The sequence below is a fragment of the Cnephaeus nilssonii genome (genome assembly GCF_951640355.1).
Source record: "Cnephaeus nilssonii genome assembly, chromosome: 1".
NCBI lineage: Eukaryota > Metazoa > Chordata > Mammalia > Chiroptera > Vespertilionidae > Cnephaeus > Cnephaeus nilssonii.
The window spans coordinates 91,954,341-91,978,860 of NC_137072.1; the positions used below are offsets into that span (position 1 = coordinate 91,954,341).

General features: G+C 42.6%; 1 protein-coding gene across 2 annotated transcripts in view; it reads left to right on the top strand.

Moving 5' to 3' along the window:
• Nucleotides 1-24,520, top strand: part of ATP8A1 (ATPase phospholipid transporting 8A1) — a 216,872-nt gene that overhangs the window by 178,179 nt on the left and 14,173 nt on the right. For both annotated transcript variants that reach the window (XM_079777553.1, XM_079777554.1), the window contains exons 30-34: nt 2,342-2,403; nt 3,738-3,794; nt 5,023-5,130; nt 22,113-22,201; nt 22,894-22,986. In XM_079777553.1, the coding sequence (XP_079633679.1) occupies nt 2,342-2,403; nt 3,738-3,794; nt 5,023-5,130; nt 22,113-22,201; nt 22,894-22,986 (409 nt within the window). The remainder of the gene's footprint in view (nt 1-2,341; nt 2,404-3,737; nt 3,795-5,022; nt 5,131-22,112; nt 22,202-22,893; nt 22,987-24,520) is intronic.

A 24,520-nucleotide genomic window follows, 5' to 3' on the forward strand; every position in this document is an offset into this window, starting at 1 on the left:
CTGTACCCCCAAACTAGTCATTAAAACTCCACCCAGGGGTTTGTCAGTCCCTTGGAAGTACAGGCCATACCTCGCTGACTGTGAGTGAATGATTGCCAACAGAAGAGGGCTGGCCGTGCGTCCTTGCTCACCTACAGTCTGCCCTCCTCCGGCAGCCAGAGTGGTCCTTGCAATAGGTACATCAGACCCGGCGCCTCCCTCCTCAAAACCCACAGACTTCTGTCACACTGAGGGCAGAATCCACAGCCCCGACCTTCATCTGATTTCCTCCCCCACTTCCCCTCTCCCCATGCCTCCATGCACATCCTTTCTCCACCCAGACATTCCTGCCGGCTCTCTCCCTCCCTCCCCAGGTTCATGCTCAGAGAGGCCCTCTCAGATCACCTTCATCTGAAAGAGCCACCCCTGTCCCCACTGCCCCCGTCACTATCCCATGTCGTCTTGTTTCTTTTTCATGGCACTTGTCTATGGAGGTCTGATATTTTTGCTTATTTTTTTGCTAGAGCCCCGATGCACGAAATTCGTGCAAGGGGCTTGGCCCTCGCAGCCACGGCGGCTGCCTCGGCCCTCCCTCGCAGATCCGGCTTCATCCGGAATGTCGTCCAGAAGGTCGTTCGGCTGTTCAGTCTAATTAGCCTATTACGCATTTATTATTATAGATTGTCTTTCTCCTCTGCTGGAATCAAAGCTCCAGAAGAGAGGGAATTGTTCGCTTAGTTCACTGTTGTATGTACAATACTTAGAACAGAGCGTGGCTCATTGTAGGCACTCAGTACACTGTTGACGTGTTAACAAGGGCCTGCAGCATGAATGGGGTGAGTACTATGAGAAGGCAGTGGTTTCATGCTCTAGTCAGAGATATTTATCTCATGTCTTTATGAATTGCTTTGCCAGTGCAGCAGTAAATACTTCTCATTTTTTAGGCCATGGAAATGAGTGTGGTGAGAAATCTAATTAAAGTAGATTTAGACTAGGGAAGCACACTGGGAATTTTTTTTTTTTTTGAGATATAATTCACATACCATAAAATTCACCTTTTTAAATCACACGATTCAGTGGTTTTTAGTATAGTCACAGAATAATGCAAATGTCACCGCTATCTAATGCCAGAACATTTCATCACTCCATAAAGGAAACCCATACCCATTAGCAGTCACTTCCCCTTCCTCTCCACCTTCCCCGCAGCCCCTAGTGTCCACAGATTTTTGTGTCTGTGGATTTTGTCTCTGTGGAATCACGTCATATGTGACCTTGGTTTATCCTTGTTGCAACATGGCTCAGTATTTCATTCCTCTTTTTGTCTGAAAACTGTTCCATTGTATGTCTTTACCACATTCTGTTATCCATTTATCAGTTAATGGATATTTGAATTCTACTTTTTTGAGCCATGGGATATTGAAATCCAGCATAGAATTCAGGATTCCATGACCTTAGAGAAGTACTCCAGTTAAAGTATGTTTTTTCAAATAAACTTACTTATCCCCTTACTTCAGCAGTTCTCAAAGTGTGGTCTATAGATAGACATCTGGGAATACCTATGACTTTTGGTGGTCCATGAGGTCAAAATTTCAGTTTCAAATATTTTATAATATTATCAAGACATTATTTATCTTTTTCACTGCTGATACAAAAGCAATGGTGGGGTAAAACTGCTGGTACCCTGGCACAATAGAGATGTCACTGTACTAGCAGTCATTGCATTCCTCGTTGTCATGCACCCACATTTAAAAAGCTGTCAAGCCCTGGCTAGTGTTGCTCAGTTGGTTGAGCATCCTACCGTGCACCAAAAGGTCACCGGTTCTATACCTGGTCAGGTCACGTGCGCGGGCTGCAGGTTTGATCCCTCTCTCCCTCTCTCTTCCTCTCTCTCTAAAAATCAATTAAAACATTCATAGTAATCCAAAAAGTCAGTTTAATTTGAAGAATACCCTTGAAGGCTTCCTAAACCCTCATCTATATTGTTATCAAAGTTCTCTCTTAAGGGTTCAGAGGCCTCCTCCTGTCTCAGTGCTCACAGCATTAAGCTTTGCTTGTGCAAACTAATTGAAGAATTAGTTTGATTTTTGTGTTTTTTTTAATCTCGTGGACCCTGAGAATTGGTTAACAAGTCAGGTTTCCTTCATATTGGCTCATGGAAATTTGTCTTCAATTTGTGACCCATATTCATAGCAACTTTGTGAGACGCCTTCAGTACACTTTTTAGTCTTAGTTCTAGCTGCGTTGTGGGGCCCTTGGTTACCATTCTTTTGCTCACCACTTCTGAGTCGATTTATCTTTGAATGGATCCTGAAAGGACCTTGTTTATTTTCTTTTCTAACAAGCGTCTCTTCTTTTCATGTAGGTACTGTGTTTGGAAATGGGAAAACCTCCGACTATCTGCTGTTGGGCAACTTTGTTTACACGGTGAGTGCAGGACATTTGCCTGGTTTGCATGTAAAAGGGAATCCTTCCATATGTGCTCATTTTATTTTCAAATTTAAATGCCTGCATTTCTGGATTTAAGGGTTGGTTGCACTTCCCTTTAAGAATGAAATGAGTTGTTTTGATTAGTAAAAGATGGTTCCACGTTAGGTTATTAAAATGTCATTTAGGTTCACTGACTTTATAGTACTTCGGTTGCTGTTATTTTCAATATTCCCTCTTTACTCTTATTCCTCCCCCCATTTGCCCTTATTCTCTTCCTTATCCCTTTTTCCTCAGTTTTATTTCACTGTCCTTGTGAATATTTTTGCTTTTGCTATTCTTGGGTGTTTAAGCAGTGGTTATTCTAGAGTCTCATGATAACTATGATGGGAGAGAAATCTGCACTCTTTGGGGACATTTCACCAGCATCACACTTCCATCACTGCAGACTACTGACCATGCCCAGCGTTCCCTTGACTACTGACCATGTATAAAATTGTATTAATTATACATATACAATAATAGATAAAGTACAGTGCTAAGCACAGTTCTTGGTGTTTTATACTCAAACCCCAATATGATAGGTAAGTTTTCTCAGACCCAGTTTACAGACGAAGGAGTTGAGACACAGAGATGTCAAGGAACTTGCCTAGTCCCTTAACTGAAACAGCTAATAACTGATGGAGTCTCGCGCACACATGGTCTGACTCGGGGCCAAGTCCGTTTAACCATTCTGTGACCCTGTGGAAAACAGAGGGCTGTTCATTAAGCCTCGTTCCCTGACTTCAGGATCAGTAGCATAGTCACCGGCGATGAGGGGTGGTAGTTACCGCACATAACAAGCTCTTACATCCTGCCCTGCAGAGTTTCACTGTAAGTTAGGTTACAAAGTAAGTGTTTAGATTTCTAAATATCCACTTATATTACTTTTAGAGTGATCTTTAAAATTCAGAAAGTAGGGGGCCCTATGCATTAAAAATGATATAAAATAAAATTAAAGCAGGCTTTAAAACCCAAGTAACTGCAGACATGGCCTCCATCACTATTCATGAAGTGTACAAGAAGCAGGCAGACACACGCTCAGGGGCCTCGTGGATGGACGGTCGGCTGTGGGGGAGGCAGGGGTGCAATGCTAACGGACAGTTCTGGTCGTAACGTTCAGCCACCAGCCAATAGCCAGTTCACTTGATTCTTGTTAGACGTACAAGGCCAGGTGGGGATCATGTAGTTCCATCATCTAATTCAGAGATACCTGTTCTCTATACATCTCACTTTCAGTCATTCTATGAACTGTCATATTTATTTTAAAGATAACGTTTTCCCTTGTGTTTTAGTTTGTGGTGATAACTGTGTGTTTGAAAGCTGGATTGGAGACATCATATTGGACATGGGTAAGAGTATCTCTAATCTCAACCTAGAAGTCTCACATTTACCTATGTGGTATTGCCACTTTTTTTGTAGTTTGTCATTCTGACTTTATCCTTTAACCCTAGTTCCTTCTACAGGTTGTTAATTGTGGGGGTTCAGGGATGGAGAAGAGAGAACCAGGGATTCTTGTTTGGAAATATTGAGTAAAACAAGTTTATTTACCACAAGACTTCTCAGAGCCTTCAATGTATAATTGTATATTGTGAATATCCCAGGAATAGGGGAGGCTTTTAAACTTACTGACAAGGAATTGTTTCTCACTCGAGTGTGTCACAAGACAGCATTTGGCAGAAAACCTAGTGCAAAATGATTCTAAAGGCTAATAATATTAGCAAAAGATTTGCCCTCAGACATTTGTAAATATTTAGTATGGATAAAACAAGTTCCATTTCAGGTACCTTAGTTTTGAAGTATATTCACATCCAGGTAGATAGTTATAGTAAAAAAATAATAATAATAAGTTTGATGCTCAGGGGAAAGATTGGCATAAGAAATTTGGATTTGATTGTCATGGATCAAAAAAAATAGTATTCACACAAATGTCTAACATCTTTCAGTGAGACATGCAGAGAGAAAAATCAAGGAAGCTTAAAAATGGTAGGGGATTTTAAAAAAATAAGAGTGCCCTGGCCGGTGTGGCTCAGTTGGTTGGGCATTGTCCCATGCACCGAAAGGTTGCCAGTTCGATTCTCAGTCAGGGCACATGCCAGGGTTTTGGACTCAATCCCCAGTAGGGGGTGTGCAAGAGGCAGTTGGTCCATGTTTCTCTCTCTCTCTCTCTCTCTCTCTCTCTCTCTCTCTCTCTCTCTCTATCTCTCTCTCTCTCTCTCTCTCCCTCTCCCTCCCTCCCTCCCTCCCCCTTACTTCCTTTCTCTCTAAACATAAAAAAATAAAGAAGACTTAAGAGGAGAGACCCACAAAGGAGGTAGAGAAAGAACAGTTCCAAATGCCAGGACCACAGACATCATAATTGTTGTGGGAAAAGATTAGCACTTAACGGAAGATCCAGTTAAAACACACACACACACACACACACACACACACACACACACACACTTATTTAGAAATGCCCAGAGATAATATTTTATGGATGTAATAAAAAGTTAGAAAGGGAATTTGTGAAGGCGTTGTTAGTATTTGTGTACTCCATCTACCTAGAAGTCTTTTGACTCCATTTCTCTTCCTCCGCAGTTCAGCCACGTAGCAATTTGGGGCAGCATCGCACTCTGGGTGGTGTTCTTCGGAATCTACTCATCTCTGTGGCCCGCTGTCCCGATGGCCCCTGACATGTCAGGAGAGGTAATGTGTCCTCATAACGCATGATTCAACAAACCTTTAAAATTGCTATTCATGAAGGAGCCTGCGTTGTTTGGCTTGGATTTATATTAAAATGGAGCATTTGACCATTTAAAAGCTATTTTTAAATTCCACAGTTGTAATAAATCCTGAGAGAATATTTTAAATGCGGACCTTTTACTTAAATCTGACTGATCCTTTCATAAACATACTGGGGACAATAAAGTATGGCTGTTAGGAGCGTGAATCACGTTAAGAATATCCACATAGAAAATTCCATTTTAAAATTAGAACATAAATCCACAAATACATTTTGGATGAGAGATTTGGGGAAATGGTGGGCTTATGTCTTTGGGACAGTCTATCATTTCTTCTGTTATCTCTTATTCTACAGAAAAGTCCACCGTCACTAGATTAAATGCACTTTGAGAGTTGTCCTAATAACATCAGTTTGGTTTTCATTTCGAAGGAGTTCGGGCATCTGACATTTCAGCCTTATCAGAGTCCATTTTCAGCTCTGTCTTTCAGTGTCTCGTTACCCTGGTAGGAGTTGAGTTATTAGGTGTTCATGGGGGAATGTCACAAGATCCCCTTTCCTTCAGAGGAGATTCCAGCAGTAGGAGGGTTTATGATTTCAATTGCAGGAAATTTGACATAAAATGTATAAAAGAAAATGTGGAAAACATTTCAGGATTTCCTGTGACCTCACAGTAACTTGCAAATCAGGGTAATGTGAGCTCCGTTCCAGTACATTGTTTCCCCATAGTCATGGGAAACCTTTCCAGTGGTTTCCTTATACGCCTTGCCCCTAAGTAGTGCGTGAGTAACTTTCACTTTTGACAGTCTGGTTTGTAGATCATTTTCATGAAATTTATCTGACAGCATCCTGTTTTTTTATAAATTAGCAGAATGCAGGCACATTTAAAAAAATTTTTTTCGTGGTTGAATTTCTTGGAGAGCCATTATATACTACTGGAGGCCTGGTGCACAGACCTGTGCAGAAGTGGGGTCCCTCGGCCTGGCCTGCGGGGATCGGGCCAAAACCAACCTCTGGGTCCGGAGTGCGGGTGAAGCAGATTTAGAGCCGACAGTGCCCCAGCAGCAACCTAACCCACGGCCGATTCCGCGAAGAATCGGGCTCCCTCTTCTACTGGTCAGAGCGTCTGCCCCCTGGTGGTCATTGCGCATCATAGCTACCAGGCGAACGGTCGGATGGTCACTTAGGCTTTTATATATATAGACTAGAGGCCCGGTGAACAAAATTCGTGCAAGGGGCTCGGCCCTCACAGCCCCTCGCAGCCCTGGCCAGCCCTCGCAGCCCCTCACAGCCCCAGCTTCGTCCGGAAGGTCGTCCGGACGGTCGTTCTGCTATTCGGTCTAATTAGCATATTAGCTCTTTATTATATAGGATTACACCAAGCCAGACATATGAAAGAGCACATACTTCCAGCAAAAGTGAAGGCTTCTTTTGAAATACGTACTATGAACTCTAGAAAATTTACAGCATGTATTTTAAGAGCAGGGAAAAGGCTGTGAATGCATCTCCCTCTTACCTTGGTTGCTGAGTCCATTTGTTCTGAAGAGATAAAATCAAAGACTATCTATCTGACGATGCCACTTGAAAAACCCAATTCTATTCTTTGTTTTTTATTTTATGTGCTCTGTCTATTTTTTCCCCAAGGTCAATTCCAACTTAATATCTTTTTCATTAGACCTCATTTTGTCTCGTTTCTTAATAGTTTATCTTCAAAATGAATGACAAAACACGTTGCGATCCAGATAGTGTAAGCAACTGTAGCCAACAGCTTCAATGACAAGAATGGGGTTTTTGACCATCTACTTCTATATGACACGTGTGACATTTGATTGGCTCTTTGCCAACCAAATATAATTCTACCCATGCCTGTAGAATTACCAGTATTAACCAAACACAAAACCTCATATCATCTCTTGAGGTTTGTGGTGATGCTGTGCTTAATTCGGAGTGAAATGAATGTCAGTACTCCATCACGTTCCTGTTCGCTTCACAGACAGTGGGACGTGCTAACGGGGGTTCTTGTTCCTGTTGTTTTATTACTACTGATACTTTGAATATAATATTTAAATAGTTTTTGCTCCATTGAAACTACGAAAATGGATTAACTCTGCATTGGGCTTGACTAGCTTGTCCAAAATGTAAGTCTGTCTAATTTATTGAAAGAAAAGAATAATACTTGAAATTTATGTAGTACTTTAGGGCTTGAAAAGCATTTTGATATATATGTGTGTATCTGAATGAGCCTCACAGCAGCTCCAGAAAAAAAGGATGACAGGAATGCCACTCAGATTCTCAAGGGTAGATATTCTATATTTACCATTTCCTGGGCACTAGGGTAATGCATCTCAAAAAAATGTTTATAGCAATATCAATTTTTTAAAATATGTTTTTATTGATTTTTAGAGAGAGAGGAAGGGAGAGGGACAGAGTGATAGAAACATCGATGAAAGAGAAACACTCCCTATTGAAGATCGAGCCCACAACCTGAGCGTGTGCCCTGACTTAGAATCAAACCAGTGACCTCTTGGTTCATGGGTCAAAGCTCAACCACTGAGCCACACCAGCCAGGCACAATAATCAGTTTTTGAACATATTTATTATATGTAGAGAATCATTTGTTCTGTTACAATCCAGTTAGTTCCATTAAGAAGTCGCTACCCTTAGGTTTATATTTTTCTAATCTTAAAGCTATATTTTAACCTAAAGTATAGTCACATACACACATACTAGTAGTTGCATATATATGTGTGTATGTGAAAAATTTATGTTCCAATATTTATATCTGTTTTGTGCGTATATATATACTAGTATATATAATTGGCCAATGATCTTGAATAAAATTTAATGATTCATCTGTTAACTCTCATAGCAAAATACTATTATAATATATTATATATTACATATATAATTATATATTGCATATACATTATACATTACATAAATCATATTACTATTTTAATATTACATATATAATATACTAGAGGCGCAGTGCGCGAAATCGCACGAGACCCAGACCTGCCGTGCGCAAGTAGCGTACCGCGTGAGCGCCGCCACGCCACACCGCATGAGCCCCGCCACGCTGCCGCAAGCGGCTCGCGGGCGGTGGGGAGGGACCGAGAGGTGCTCCATGCACCTCCTGGTGACCGGTTGTTTGGGCGTTACGGCCACTGGCCTTTTATAATATAGATTACAATACAATAATATAATTATATATAATATATACTAGATATAGTAATATACATATTGTTATCAGTAAAACCAGGGTAAGTATAAATATTAGCATTCGCCATAGAGCCTTGTGGCTTTTACTCATGGTCAGACCAAGGGCCATGGAGGGGTTTGAGAGAGAGGTGTCATGCTCTGACCTATGTTTCCATAGCAGGACTATGACTGCTGTGTTCTGAACCACTCAGGAGGTTACTGCAGTAACCCAGATGGAAGGCAGTGGTGGCAGTGGGGGAAGTGGTCATATTCTGAACCTATTTTGGAGGTAGGAGAGCCCATAAGACTTGTTGCCAGACTGGCTGTGGGGAGTGAGAGAAGTCAAGGCAGACTCCACCATGTTGGCCAGAAACATCATTAGCATTTGCTTATCCTCAGCTCACTGGGTCCCCACAGCAAACGTGTTATTATAACCATTTCACAGATGCGAAAATGTAAACAGAGAAGTTAAGTACCTCATTGACATCCCACTAATACTAAGTGACAGATGAGATTCTGACTTAGCTGCCTGGTCCCAGAGCCTGCAGCCTTACCCATGGTGCCATGCTGCTCTCCGCTCATAGTCATTCCGAGGCATCCATGGTGTGTAACCTGCAAATTAGAAGTGAAGGCCGATCACTCCCTGCTGGCAGGTCAGGGATTTGCATAGAAGAGGAAATCTCTGTTTTCTGAGGGCATGGCTCTCTCTAGATATTTCCGTGGTCTTGCTCCTCCTCAGCCCACCCTCCACCTCCGAGCCCCAGTGACCGTTTCAGAATGCATACACCCCTTCTCAGTGTCCACTGCCCCTGCATTTCTTCACTCATTCACTCCAGCCTCACAGTGTTGGGCTCCTGGTGCCCATAAATCAGTGTTAAGTAAACGATCGTTAAATCAATTTTTTTGCTTGCTTGTTTGTTTTGAACAAATGAGAAACAGTGGGATAGAGGTGACAGAGAGCCAGATTTCAGCTCAAATGGAACATCTTTCTAACATACAGCGACCCACATGTATGTTAGAGCAGGATGCTGGCCTCATTTAACCAACCCTTTCTGTGCTGGTCAGCCACCAGAGACTCTTAGGAATTCCGAGCCTCATTTGTCTACACCAGCAATTTCCAACTTTTTTCCATCTCATGGCACGCAGAAACTAGTACTGTAATTCTGCAGCACACCAAAAAGTAAATTACTTTTGCCAATCTGACAAAAAAAAAAAAAATAGGTATAGTTTTGATTGATTGCAATGAAAATTATGCACATCACACAAGGACATCGTATACAATATTAACGTGTATCAGGTGCCTATAGTAGTGTACATAAGAATTTCTGGTACCAAGAATTAACCAATCAGATGCAACCTTGTGATGTGATGTAACCGATAAGATGCAACTCTGTTACTAGTATTTGACCTATACATTTATGGGTCAAGACAGGGCATTCACACCAGGCAGCTATTGTGTTGGCTGCTGTCATTTTTTATTTGACAATCTAAGGCAAGCATGTCAAACTCGCGGCCAACGAGCTTGACGTGCTTGATCTAAGGGGAAAGAGGTCAGTGCCCCTGACTAAATAGTCAGGTATTGCATGTTTTAAAAATTCTTGCAGTACACCACCCGAAAATCCCTGGCCTACCCCTCTACACCCCCCCTCACCGCCCCCCCCCCCCCCCGAGGTTGCCTGCCAACTCCTGAGATTCAGATTCCCTGTGTGCTTGTCTTCACTGTGTTCTCCCAGAGGCAACCCTTAAATATTAGCTGAAAGGGCACAGACTCCCTTGCTCTAGTTAACAGGATCTCAGAGTGTGAATTATACACAAATTAGGCCTCTTACAGGTACAGGTCTCATGCTTCTATATTCAGCTGGATGCATATTCACACATAGGCCTGGGTTTTATAGTCATTTCCATTTTACATTCTGGGTTCATCTTTGCAGCCCCCACCTGCAGGCAGAGGCATTTTTCTCTACATGTTGAACGAAAATCCTATCTCGCCAAGAGGGGGAGGGAAGAGAATCAACCATGATTGCGCACCACCATGTTCTCCAGGCCCTGTGTTTGATCCCAGGCCTGCCTGGTTTATTTCACAACACTCTGTGGTAAGCACAGCAAGTGACCCAGAGAATTCATCCCAAGTGGTGGTGTTGTTTTTCAGATCCCATTGCTTTGCTCTAACATTCTGAGGAAGGGACTAGATACTTCGGGGTGGGGGGACATTGCTATTCCTTACTCCCAGGTGGGAACTCTTTCTGTCTTCCTGCAGCCATCTTCCATGAAGCGATTCCCCAGATTTATCTGCTTTTTCTCGGGATACCCAGGGCCCCGATCATTTCCCTCAAGTGAGCCAGGTATCAAAGTGTCCCCATCTCCTTTTACAAGTGCCCAGATTTTTAACCCTCCTTTTTCAACACCCACCTAACTCCCCAGCACATTGATAGAAATTCCATCTCACTACAAGCCCTAGCCTCTTGCCTCTTCTTAACAGCAATATTGGTACAAATAATACCCATCTCATTAAAAAATATATAAACATGAAAATGAAAACCCAATCAGCCCCCATCATCATAGAATGTACACTTGCCACTAAAATAATAACAGGCCCTCGTCCCTGAGGGTCAGTCACAGCTTAGCACTTTTCATGTCATCACTCATTTAACATGTGAGTTTGGCCCTGTTAGCGCTTTCACAGACGCAGAGTGGTTAACTCATTTTCTCAAGGTCACACAGCTCGTGTCTGAGCTGGGATTGGAACCCAGCCAGAAGCCACCCCCTTCACCACCACTGGCTGTTCCTTTTGCATTTCTTCTCTCGCCTTTTCATTCTGCACGAAGGCTTTCCCCGGCCTTATCAACTGTGCTGGTGTAGAGGCCTTTTCGTGCCAGTGTTCCAAAGTACTCACTTCCATCTTGTTGGGAGACTGAGCAGTCGTTGTCTGCGTGTAATATTGCCATCGTCAGATGTACTCAGCTGCCATTATCACCGATCGGGGTTTTTTCCACCTGGTCAGATGGTTTCTTTCCCTTACTGCAGCACATTCTACGTGCCAGGATTTGCCGGAAATGCATCCCCAGATATCTCGGAGTGTAGTGCAGCCCTGACTGGCTGCAGCCACAGCCGGAGCGGCTGTTCTCAGTTGGTGGGCAGGGTGTTCCCATTTGGGAACCATTCCTTCCTATAGTTTGGCACTTTGTTTCCATTACAGTAATTCTACATCCCATAATAATGATGCAAATGGTAATGATTAGCAAGTATCGCAGTGCCACAAATTATTGAAATATTTACCTATGGAAAGGGAATTTCTGACATAGGAGTGTGGGGCAGGGGAGTGGGTTCGACAAAGGTAGAAACGGTGACGATAAGAGATTATTTAAGAAAGAAAGCTAAAGAGAAAATAGTGTCGCAACCTTGGCTGTGACTTTAAATATGTCCCTGTCTTCCTCTCCTCTCACAAATATGGTTGTGATTTAAGAGGGGGACTTTTTTTTTTCAGACCCGGCTTGTATTTTTTCACACCAGCACAACAATTTATGGGGCAAGGTAGGCCCTGGGGAGAAGTGCTGTGTTATATAAACATATGCTGGCCTGCTTTTCCGACTTGTCTAGATAAGGTTACTGGGTTTTGTTTTGTTTTTTTAATTTCCAGAAGAAAATATTTTAGCCACTATGATGACTATGCCAGATTAAAAAATTAAAGCCAGCTACATCAAGGATTAGTTCGTATCACGATTAATACCAGAAGCTCGGTATCAGCAGAACTTTTAAGCGGACCCCGGCATTGCAGACCCGCAGCGCACGGTCCTCCCCAAAGCGCCATCTGGTTCTGCTCTCCCTGGCCTGGGGGATCCATAAAACTACTGAAGGAAATTGAAGTTAAGGAACGAGCATGTGTTTTACAGAATTTCAGATCTCCTGATTGAGGTTTGTAAAGTCTTTCTGCAAAACAATAAAAATCTTTGTGGAACCCTTTGGTGTCACCCCTGTAGGAGAGGTATTAATAAACCACATTAGTGATATGATTTTCCTAAATGGTGCTGTTACCCATTTTTACCAACACAATAAATTATTTTACATATGAGGAATTTCCTGGTTAAAGGAGTCCTTATTCATCTCTCAGCCTTTAATTACCTAGATAGCATGCGATAATTTATTGGTCACAAGACCGGCCCTGGCTGATGGGGTGGGGCAGTGTTCTGATATGATGGCGTTTCATCCAAGGTTACTGTGTGTAGCCAAGGGGCCTAGAGGGAGCAGCTACCCTAAGCTCTGTCAGATGTTCTTCAGTGAACCAGTGATAAAATGATGAAACAGGGTCACAGTCCTCAAGGCCCTGACCGTCAAGGAGACGGGCGGACCATCACAGTTCCTAAGGCGGCTGGCTGTGCAGCCACTCCCAAGCCCATTCTGTAAAGAGAAGCCTGTGTGGAATCGCTGAGGAGGAAAGAAAGACACGGATGTGACGGCTGGAATGGTGAATTGGGACACTTGCACGCATTTTAAAGCTAGAGCTCTCCTTGGCGTCATTAGGAGAGGTGGCGTGGCGATGGTAGGCACAGCATCTTTTCCCTTACCGTGCAGAGCCAGTGGTCACTGAGTGTCTGATATACACCAGGCTCTGTGTTGGGCACCAGGGGGTGTAGGGATGACAGACTTGGTCCTTGCCCTTAAGGATCTCATTGCTCATGGGGGGGGGGGTGTTGGTGTCATAATCTGAGAGAGGCCATAGGTACCCGGAGTGCCGGGGCATGGAAAGCTGAACGAAGTCTGCTTCTGGTACGGCCCAGTTCTGTTCTCAGGAGTCCATTCATTCTCGTGCTAATTCATTCCACAAGTATGTGGCGAGTGCTTCATGGGTGCTAGGCTCTGTGTCAAGGTAATGGGTTAATTGGGCAGGATCCCCATTAGCAATCAGGTTGAGGGAACCTGGGAGTGGGAAGGAGAATGGTCATTAAATTAGTTAAATGACGAATGACTATAGATGATTTCACAAAGGACAAAAGCAGGGTGGTAGGATGTTACAGGGCCTATAATGGGTGCTCCAGGAAGTTCCTTTTGAAGGAGGAACAACTAAGCTGAAACTCAGACGGTGTGGGGATGGATACCTGTTGTGCGAAGAAGAGCATGTCAGGGTTGAAGGAACAGCAGGTACCCCTGCTCCAAGGCACCAATGAGCCTGGAAAATGCAAAGAATAAAAGGCCCGTGTGGCTGGAGCAGAGAGAGGGAAAGAGCTCTGTGAGACGGGCAGAGGGCAGATCTCCCCTCCACATTCCTCATTGTAGCTCATAAGACCAGACAGCTTGTTTTTGAGTTGTATGCCAGGGAGTCTATGAGAAAAGCTCATGAAAGAAACCATGAATGTCACTACCATCTGCTTCAATAAAGCTCATAATTGGACACAATTTTTGCAAGGAATGGTCAAAAGCTGCTCTGTTTCAAACCGTCACTTATCCTCCCTAGCTTGTGTCCTCCAAAGCAAGTTTATGGCATGTTTTTATATGTAAAAAAAAGAAAAGAAATAAAAAAGTAAGTACATTAAACAAGATAGAAATTTATTTCTCTTGCGTGTAAAAGAAGTCCGGTGGAGGCAGGCGGTCCAGGACTGGTGTGGCAGCTAAACAATCATGAAGGACCAGGTTTCTTCTCTCTCACTGCATCGCCAACCCTAGTGTACTTCCTCATGGTGTACTTCCTCATGGTCCAGAATGGCTGCTTAAGCTCTCACCATTTTACCAGCATTCCAGCCAGCAAAAAAGGGAGGAACTCTTTCTCGTTGAGGCTCTTTCCTAGACATTGTCCACCACATTTCCACTTAAATCTCATTGCCCAAAAGTAAGTTGCACGTCCACACCCAGCTGCAACAAAAGAGCCAGCGGAATATAGTCTTTTGAGCTGGAGAACAAGGTGTCCAGCTAAAAATCAAGAAGTTGCATTTAAGAAAGGGAGAGGGGATATATTGGGAGGCAACTTGAAGTCTCTGTCATGAAAGTAATCAAACAATTGATGCTTTGTGAGATGGTTTTTAAGAAGATAGAATACAGCCCTGGCTGGTGTGGCTCAGTTGGCTGGAGCATCCTTCCGGAAGGTCAAGGGTTCGATACCCTGTCAGTGCACATACCTAAGTTGCAGGTTCAATCCTCGGTTGGGGTGTGTATGAGAAGCAACAGATCGATGTTTCTCTCTTTCTCTATCTCCCCCTACCTCCCTCTCTTAAAAAAAAAAGGAGGAAGATAGAATATAGAGCCATCACAAAGTTATACAAACTTGTATGAATAATAAGTAAACCTATTGAGCATTGAGGCAACTTACCCTGTGTTATACACCTTATTCAGTATCATCATAATATTTTTAAATTGTATTTCTCATATTAAAAAGAATATTTTGTTACTAATTCTCTACTAATTTTTCTGGTACTTTACGTTTTTTAAATAGCACAATAAAGAAGATTAAAATAAAAACAAACAAACAAATTCTGTTCTTAATTATTTTTACTCCTCTGGAAACTATATCCCCAGAAAATAAAATTTCAGAGCCATACTTTTCCTAGTGTTCTTGATTCCTTTTTAGAAAGACTTTCTTTTGCATGTTCAGTATACGTATATTGATATAGAGTCAATTTTTACTTTTTGTGAAAAAGTTCGCTTCTGAATGATCCAGTCCCAACTAGCCCTTCCTCTTTTAATCATTTGTTTTCTTGTTACTCCCTGCTGGAGGGTGGAGATTCAATGATCATTTCTTGCATCACACAGCTAGATTGAATATTGGTTCAGAGTCCCAGGGGTGACCAGACCTCCTTCAGTCCCTCACCAGCAGAAATAGCTAAGGGGGAAAGTACATAAGTGCTGCGATCTGGTATCTAATTTGCATACTTTCTAAGCTTTTCTTTGTTTGGAACAATTTGCATATTTTCTAAGATTGTGTTTGTTTGTTTGTTTGGGATAATTCAAGCCAAGGGTTTTCTTTGTCTCTGATAATCAAGAGCTTCTGGGAATAATTGCAAACATATTGGGGGTGTATCTGAAACACCCTTCTCCTCGGTTATTTTCTGGGTGTTCTGCCTTGTCTGATTTTATGGAGAATGTAATTCATCCTTTATAAGAGCCCAGCTCAAATCAGTTCAACTGAGATTTATGGAGTGCCTGTGTGTCAGGACCTAGAGAGGGTGTCAGTGGCTCAGAAGTTGAAAAAAGGGAAGTGTCCTGAGGAGCTCGAGTCTCCTGGAGTCAACCAACAGATTAACAGGTAATTAGAACGGAAGATGCTAATTATGATCCAGATGCACAGGGGATAGATAGCAGAGGAGGGGGCGCCCCCAGGCTCTGGTTTGGGTAGTCTGGAAAGGTTTCTTGGTGCTGCTGCCCTGGGCAGTGTGAGGAGGGCTTTCCCCGGAGAGAACAGCCGAGCAGAGCAAGTTTGGGGTTTCCAACGTCGGGAATGTTTGGAGCTAGAACTGAAAAGTTACGCAAAGACCAGGTCATAGAAAGTTACCCAGATGTCATTAACACAATTACTTGAAGCCATAGCAGATGGCTTTTTATTATGGAATGCACAGCATTCCAGAAAGTACCTGAGGCCATAGAATAAAGATTTGGATCAGAGGACGTGAGAAATAAATGCTAGTGGTAAACTAGTACAAGACCTTTTTTCCATCCTGGCCAGTCTACCTCCTCCCTTCTCCCCACCATACACCACCCCCACAAAAATTATGTTACTTCCAGTTGTCATACTTTCCCTGTTTCACTAAAATATAGCGTTTGCGTGGCTGGTGTGGCTCAGTGGTTGAGCACCGACCTACGAACCAGGAGGTCATGGTTCAATTCCCGATCAGGGCACATGCCTGAGTTGCTGGCCTGATCCCAGTAGGGGGCGTGCAGGGAGGTAACCAATCAATTATTCTCTCGCATCATTGATGTTTCTAACTCTCTCCCTCTCTTTCCTCTCTGAAGTCAATAAAAATTTATTTTTTTATATTTATTTTGATTAATATGGAAGGAAGGGGGAGGTAGTTTAATATGCTTAAGCATTAATACGTGCCACCCAGCTTTTTTTAAAAAAAAAAAAAAAAAGGCTACCTACATTAGAAAAGGATAGTTAGGGAACTGGGTCAACCTCTTTTCCCCTCTCCCCGAATCACATAAATATCTAGTTATAACTGCTCCCGGGATAACTCCGAACCAGAACACAGGAAAACCGATCAAGCTGTAACCACCCCATCTCAGGAACATAGTCCCAAGGCTGTGGTATTTCAACTTTTAATCTCGCCAAACACTAGATCGTAAGAACTTATTTATTCAAACGTTATTTATTGAACACCTGCTCTCAGTAGTTGAGGACTTGGGTTGTGAGAATTTATTTAGATTTACTTCTTCCTCTTACAGAGTTTAAAGTATTACAGGAACACAGAGGAGCAACTAGAAAATGGGTGATGGGTGCCGTCAAAATGAAAGCCTAAAGTAGGGTCAGCTAACCCACATCGAAGGAAGGAAGTGACATCCCATGTGAATATTTGGGAGCAAAGAGGCGTCACCGATGCGAGGGCGCAAGGTTGAGAGAAAGCCGGGTCGAGTTCCAGGAACCGAAACACATTGCGAGATGGACTGGCTTGAGAGACGATAGTGGGGAAGCAGTCAGAGGTCAGGTAGGAAAAGCCTTGAAATCATATTCAGGCCTTTGTCCTCTATCCTGCGGTGGTCTGACGCCATCGAAAGGGTTTAATCCAAGAACCGCTCACATCTAATCTGCACTTTGGAACTGTCCCTCTGGCTGCAGGGTGCCGCCTGCCTCGAAGCAGAGCAAAAGGAGTCAGTAAATCCAACAAGGAGGCTGTTTGGAGGACAAACAACTGTTGGGACTGGGATCCTGGCAGCAGGGTTGGCAGGAAGTAGATTTCAAAGACACTAAAGCACAACAGAGCCTGACGGTGCCTTGGATGTGGTGCAAGGAGACAATTCAAGAGCAGAGCCCAGCTTCTGCCTTAGTCGCTGAAGCCATTCCCGGGACGGATTGCACAAAGGAAACGCGGGTCTGGCGGGAAGACAGTGTGTTCCGTTTGGGACGCATCTGTTTGAAGGACCTGTGTGATGGTCACGTTCACAGCTGGGTAGTTGTGTGTGAAGTACTGGCAAGAGGGAGACTTAACCCTTTGCACTTGCTTGCTTTTTTCTCGATTCCTTTATTCTAATGCTAACCTTGTCGAGTCACACTCGACATCTGAGTGCAAAAGGTTAAGGCAGAGGGCGGGTTGTGACTGATCCCTACCTAGATCCTAGAAAGCGCCAACCTTCCTAGGGGGTGTTTACATGATAACAAAAGGCTCCTGAGAGACTAGCAGGATGTTTTACCTTCCCCCTTTATTCAGACTCTTCCGAGCAATCGTTTCCTCATCACATTCTGTGAACAGCGTCATTAACAGCTTGGATAATGTTATCTTAGTGCATGTACATTTACTTAACCAGCCACATAGTGTCCTGTTAGTTTTCACCAATGTTTTACTGTTTTTTAAAAAAAAAAAACCACGATGAATATTTGCATTCCCCCAAATTAGGTCCACAAGGTGTTGGTAAGCAATGTGTGGGGCAAGTGTTTCAAGGCCCATAAATACATTTGGAAATCTTGGTTGAAAAAAACTATGAGGTAGGGTTCTTTACTGGGATTTGCCAAAGCCTTAAATGTGCTGCTGAGTGCTGGGACTCTCCAGCAGGGTGTGGCTGAGGTTTATTTATACCTTTACTAAACCCTGGCCCATGGTGCGCTTTTTAGAGGGCGTGCTTTCAGGACTGGTCACCCCAGAAGTTTCCTTGGATACTAACCTGCATGTAAAGGCTGCCCCGGGGTGCAACACGTAGTTCCAGAAATTGCGTTGTCATGTAAACACGAAGGCACGTCCTGTCTTTGATGCACGCTGTCAAATGCCTTTCCCTAAGGCGAGTACATTGCTGATGTGAATATAAATTGTTAACAGCAACCTGTTTCACCGAACCCCTCCCCCCCACCCCAACGGTGACAGTGAATTTAAATCTGATCTCATTTGGTTGCGTTTCTTTTCCAAGTTACTGATGACTTGCTGCCACTGATGTGAGCACCTTCTGAGGTCCCTTCCTACCTATTGGGATCTGTAGTTGTTCTTATGGAAACAAATCGTCTATTTTTATAAGCGGACACTATTGAAGAATTTCGTATACTTATGGCAGTCACCCTTGTTTTTTATTTGCTTTTTAGTAGTGTTCTTTTTGAATTTGTGACACTTCTACATGTTTATGAATCAGTTCTCAAAAGCATTTATTTTTTATAGCTTTTTCACCGTGTTTAAGCTGAGAAAGTCCATATATAAAACTTGGTACACTTAATAATCGCTTCTTGGTTTTTTGTTTTTATTCACATTAACTTTTAACCCCTCTGGAATTTATATTCATTTATCTTGCTGTCCTGCTCTCCCCTCCCCCCCCAAAAAAAAAACTGTTTTATAGCACTATATATTCTGCATCAACTTTTCCTTTCAAAATTAATATATTATACCCAGGCAGTCCTTTAATAATGGTTATGGGGGGGAAATTATCTCTGCTTCCTAAATTAGCAGATTGAGACGCATGAGAATTTACGAGTGGTCAGTTACTTTGGCCAGCGTCCGTCTTAAGGCAAGCATATTTTGTGATAATGTGATGAAGCCATGACCTTTCTGAACTGACTTACCCTTAATATGTGATTTTTAAAAATTTTCCTGCCTTGAAGCTCATGGGAGAGGCCACTAGGAAGAACAGAAGACTGCGTGTTTAAAGATATTTGAAAATTAACATGAGGAACGGAAACGTTTGTGATTAACCAGTGTTACTAACAAAAGCAGCCGCTTTACAAACATGATCAGGTTTAATTCTTCAGTCCACTGTGCGGCTGAGAAAAGGCAGAGACTCGGGCCACTCCTCCCGTCTGGGAGCTGTCGGGGCGGTCTGTCGCAGTTGGGGTCCAGGGATAGTGTCTTAGGGTCCAAGGGCCTGCTGTTTGGACAGCATCAATACTCTATCTGATAGTTGTAGTGTACAAGGGGGTGTAGAATTAAGAACCCTTTTGCTGAAGGTTTGTAGGCAGGTAGCACATTGACCTTCTTTCTACAAGACTGGACTTGGGCTCCCTGGAGGTGAAGAAGGAAGGGTTCCTCTGGCGTGGGGACCAAGTCGGTGCTCAGAAGGCCAGCCCCTCTTCTCTGGGCAAGCCCCTTGGCTTCGCTAAGTGCACCTGAGCTCGCCTTTTTTTTTTCAAGCGCCCTTGCTCTGCAAGTTCACGTGGAAATTTCGGAACCGTTCCTCCTGCCTCGGCTGAATCTTGCATCCTCAGGCCGCGCTGGTTCGTGTTTTGAAGCCCACGGAAGTCCGATGTGGAGGCAGCGGCTCTCTGCAGAGACCAGCGGCTGCTGGTCCCCGGCTTGGCGGCCCCCGGGACTGATCCCTTCTCCAGTCCCCCGGGAGCCACTTTTGTGGCCATTCCTTCTGGTCTCACGGGGCCGCGGGTGGAGGAGGGGCGGAGGGGGGCCGCCTGGCAGGGCCCACCGGTCTCCCACGTTCGGAGCAATTTGCAAACCGCTCTTGGAGGGGGCGCGGGGCCAGCCCCGAACAGGCTGCTCCTGTTCCCCGCATTGTGTGCGGGCGGGGTCGGCGCCTTCCCCCAGCTGACCTGAAAAGTTAGAGACAAAAATCGTGTCTCCAGTGGGAGGGGGGGGGGGCGTTCTTGTACAGAAAGGAAGGAAATACCTCTGTGGGATTTTCCCCCCTCTCCATCCAAAAAAATACAGAGCCTCTCTGTCTTGCATGCAAAGGCCGGCTTTAAATCTCTTAGGTTTGGATTAACTCTGCAAAAGAAAAAAGAAAAAATCTGACAGGCTTTCAGATATGACGCAGAAAAACTTTTTTTCCCCCTCCATGCCCGTTGTTCCTGTGCAAAGCCGAGGGCTGCGGCCTGAATGGGGGGCGCCCGTTAACATCACAATGGTCAGAGTGAGCCGCCAGCCGCTCCCCCAACACTTTCTGCCTTTTCTACCAGCAGACATTTAATCCAAGGTGGCCAAGGCAAGAATAAATCTTTCTCCTCCGGCCCCCTCCGTGAAAATAGGTATTTTCAGTGCCGGGGCTTAGAATCTCGGGTCTTACCTTTTCCCCCCAGAAGGAAAAAGAAACGTGGTTGTTGTTTTTTTGCAGTCATCCCCATCCTGAAAGGCTTCCTTCACTCTCCACAACACCCGCGGGCTTGATAGACATTTCCCATTACACCGTGATTGTTGGTTTTCACTATTGAGGGTGTCAGCAAACATGTCGACGATCATGTTTTGCTTATAAAATAAAGTGACTTTTATGTGAATATTTTTCATGCGGTTGGTGTCTAGAATATGGGTGCTTGTTTCGTTGAGGCCACGTGGCGACATTTATTTTCTGATAATTTTGTAATCCCATGTTTTTATTTTAACCGCATTCGGAGCTATTGGATCCTGTAAAGGGGCGCGGGGGGGGGGGGGGGGAAATCTTAGTATTCTTGAACCAACACTCTGTATGGATAAGCCGTGTTCATGTAGAAAAAAAATTTAAATAGCAGTTCCTGGTCTTCAGGTGAGAGTCAAAATGAATAGGTAATGTGAAGCATAATTAGTCATCTTTCAACTTGATAAGGATTGATTGGTTAGGGTTGTTTGTGTGTAATTGTGAAACTGCCTATAAGAATTAAACTCTAGATCGTTTTTAATTCCTGAACCACACGTGGTTTAAAAATAATTCTGTGTGATTTTTAGTAGAGTGTAAATGTGCATGCATTAGTTGGCTACATTTTAATGGGGTTATAACAGTATATTTAATGCAAATTTACTCTTGATAAATAAGACTTGAAGTGAAACAAAATATTTCTTTTGGCTTTATTGTATGACATAGTCCTTCCTTTTAAGCTCTTTGTAATCGAATTATATTACTACGGAATTTATATTATAATTGCAAATAACCTATAGAATTTATTAATTTTATATCCATAGAATTATTTTTTTGCAACCAAAATGGCTCTGATATAGCAATTTGGGATTTGATGCAAAAGAATGATTAAATTCTTTTTAATACACTTTTACTTGCATTTTTTATATGCTAGATGTTTGGTTTAACTTTAGCAAAAATACAATATATCAAAACAAGTTATATAAATCTTGAAACAAAAATTTAGATTTTCTACGTAATACCAGCTGAAAAGAGTAAAATTATTTTTATAGCTATCTTAACTTGATTATATTATATTCACTATTTATCTGGATAATTTTTTACTATCATGTCTTATTTTATAAAAATCATTAATTTTTATTTGCAAAATAGTAAATTTAGTTTCTAAGTAGGATTTATTTACATGTTGTATTATAAGAGAATTTAATCCAAAAGATATTTGAATTTGCCCAAAAAGATTTTTATATTATAAAGATATAAACCAAGGTCAAGTGTATTCTAAGTTATAAAAGAATGCCAAAGTTTACTACTCCATGTATTGACCACAATAAAAAATCTCATAAAATATGAAAAGACTTGACAAATGATGATAAAATTTTGCTGTATTAGACACTCAATGGGGGAAAAAAATAGATGTAGTAAATACATGTGTTAACACATTTGGCTTTTAATTTTGTATATTTCACAAGTTTAGAGTTATTATAGTATACCCTCTTGCAGAATGAGATTCTTAAAATTATTTTACTTCATGTCATATAAAAACTAAGCATGAATGACGCGTTTCTTGTGGTTTCCTCAGGCAGCCATGCTGTTCAGTTCCGGAGTCTTTTGGACGGGCCTGTTATTCATCCCTGTGGCCTCTCTACTTCTTGATGTGGTGTACAAGGTGTAAGTACAGTACTCAGTTATGTACATAAGAATACAGGTGTATGTTAACCCACACATTTCTCTACTTGTAACGTCAGCTCCAGGATGTGCAGTTTGCAGAATAGGAATTAGTAGTATCCTCTTATTCTACATAAATAAATAAAGAAGGAGTGATTGAGGAACTAGAAATCTAAATTAGTTTAAAAGACATAAAGCAGGTAGTTTCCATTAATATTGGAGAGGACGTTTTTAGAAATCGGCCTGAAAAACCCAGTGAAGGTAGGAGAAAAATTTTATCATCTCCAGACATACTTATATATGTTATTAGTGAACAGTAGTTGTGAAGTTTTTTGCTTGCTGGATTCTAAACATACATAAAATATAGAATGAAAGAGACTAGAACTTTACTAATTTATGTCAAGGATTGTAAGTTTTAAAATGTCATCTCTTCCCACAAAAAAATGGTACCATGAAAGTTAGTTGCATGATGATTACTTAATAACTATGAGAGTTTTAATGTTATAAACCTAATCCATTTAAGACTATTGTTTCTGTAATTATATTAACGCTCAAAATTATTCTCATTTTTTATATTCTATTGAAATACTGTTGTCCTCTGTTCACTGTTGTACTTAGAGGCATGATAATAAAACAGTTTCGTGAAGTCTTTGGTCTTCACACAAATATTTCCATGCAAAATTTTGTTTTTGCAGTATCAAGAGGACTGCTTTTAAAACATTAGTAGATGAAGTTCAGGAGCTGGAGGCAAAATCTCAAGACCCAGGAGCAGTCGTGCTTGGGAAAAGGTAATATATACCACATATGTTCTTTTCCAAGTGAATTTTACATTTTTCTTTCACTAGCGATTGGAAATAAGTGGTAAAGCTTATATTTTGTCAGTTAACAAGGAACTGGCAGTGTCGTTGACAAATTTTGGAAAATAGAGAGATGTGGATTCAAATCAAAGCTGCCATTTCACTAAACTGTGTGTGACTGTAGCCAAGTTGCTTAATACTGCTGGGCCTCAATTTACTCTTCTATAAAATGGGGGTGATAATTCCTACCTCAGGACTAGTTGTAAGAATTGAATAAAATACTATCAATAAAATCAACCAAAGGCCTTGTATGCATGACTATAAGCCTAACCAATGGACACAAACACCAGGGGGTGAGGGCATGAGTGGGGGTGTGGGGGGCAATGGGGGGATAAGGACACGTATGTAATACCTTAGTCAATAAAGAAAAAAAATGTTTAAAAAAATACTATCAATAAAGCAGATAGCTCGATGCCTGTTAAACACATTAAATAAATAGTAGTTATAAGCAATACTAGAGGCCTGGTGCACAACATTCGTGCACTCGGCGGGGGGAGGTTCCCCTCAGCCCAGCCTGTGCCCTTTAGCAGTCCGGGAGCCCTCAGGGGATGTCCGACTGATGGGGGAGCAGGCCTAAGCCACAGTCAGACATCCTCAGCGCTGCTGCAGAGGCGGGAGAGGCTCCCACCACCACCGCTGCAGTCGCCAGCCATAAGCCCAGCTTGTGGCTGAGCAGCACTCCCCCTGTGGGAGCGCACTGACCACCAGGGGACAACTCCTGCATTTTGCGTCTGCCCCCTGGTGGTCAGTGCGCATCATAGCGACCGGTCATTCTGCCATTTGGTCAATTTGCATATTACCCTTCATTATATAGGATTGTGTTATGGAACTGAAAGGGGGGAAAGGCTTTTAGCTTCAAACAGTATCCATGATAAACTAGTATGTCATGAAAATCAGAGCCTGACTTAGGACAGAGTGCCCTGCAATTGCATATGTGGCTTGGTATGTGACTAGGAACTGATAGGCATGTGTCATACATGAAGGGAGTTATGTACTCCAAGCCCTTGCCTCAGCACCACCACCTCAAAAAAAAGCAAGGTTAGAAAGCTAATCAAATGCACTAAATTGGCAAAGCATTACAAAAAGGAAATGAAAATTATTTGAAAGCAGTCTGTAATGAACCCCAATCATGAGGGCAATGCCAGGTATTTTTTTCTCTCTTTCATCACACTAATGATAAGCTAAACCGTATGAAATATTTTGCTCTGATGTGTGTCACCTTCCTGGTGATTCACTGTTGTTATTCTGTTGGACACAATGGAGTAAGTGTTAGGCTGGGAACATAAGCTGAGACCTTGGCTTCCAGCCCTCACTTGTTTGCATGAGGCCGAAGGGGCACGTCACACAGCAGTCTGCTCTCCGAAGCTGTTAGCATTGGTTTTGTTGAGCACTTACTGCATGCCAGGCGCTGCACTTACCACCCCATGTCTACTATCTCATTGAATCCCTGTAACAACCGCATGCA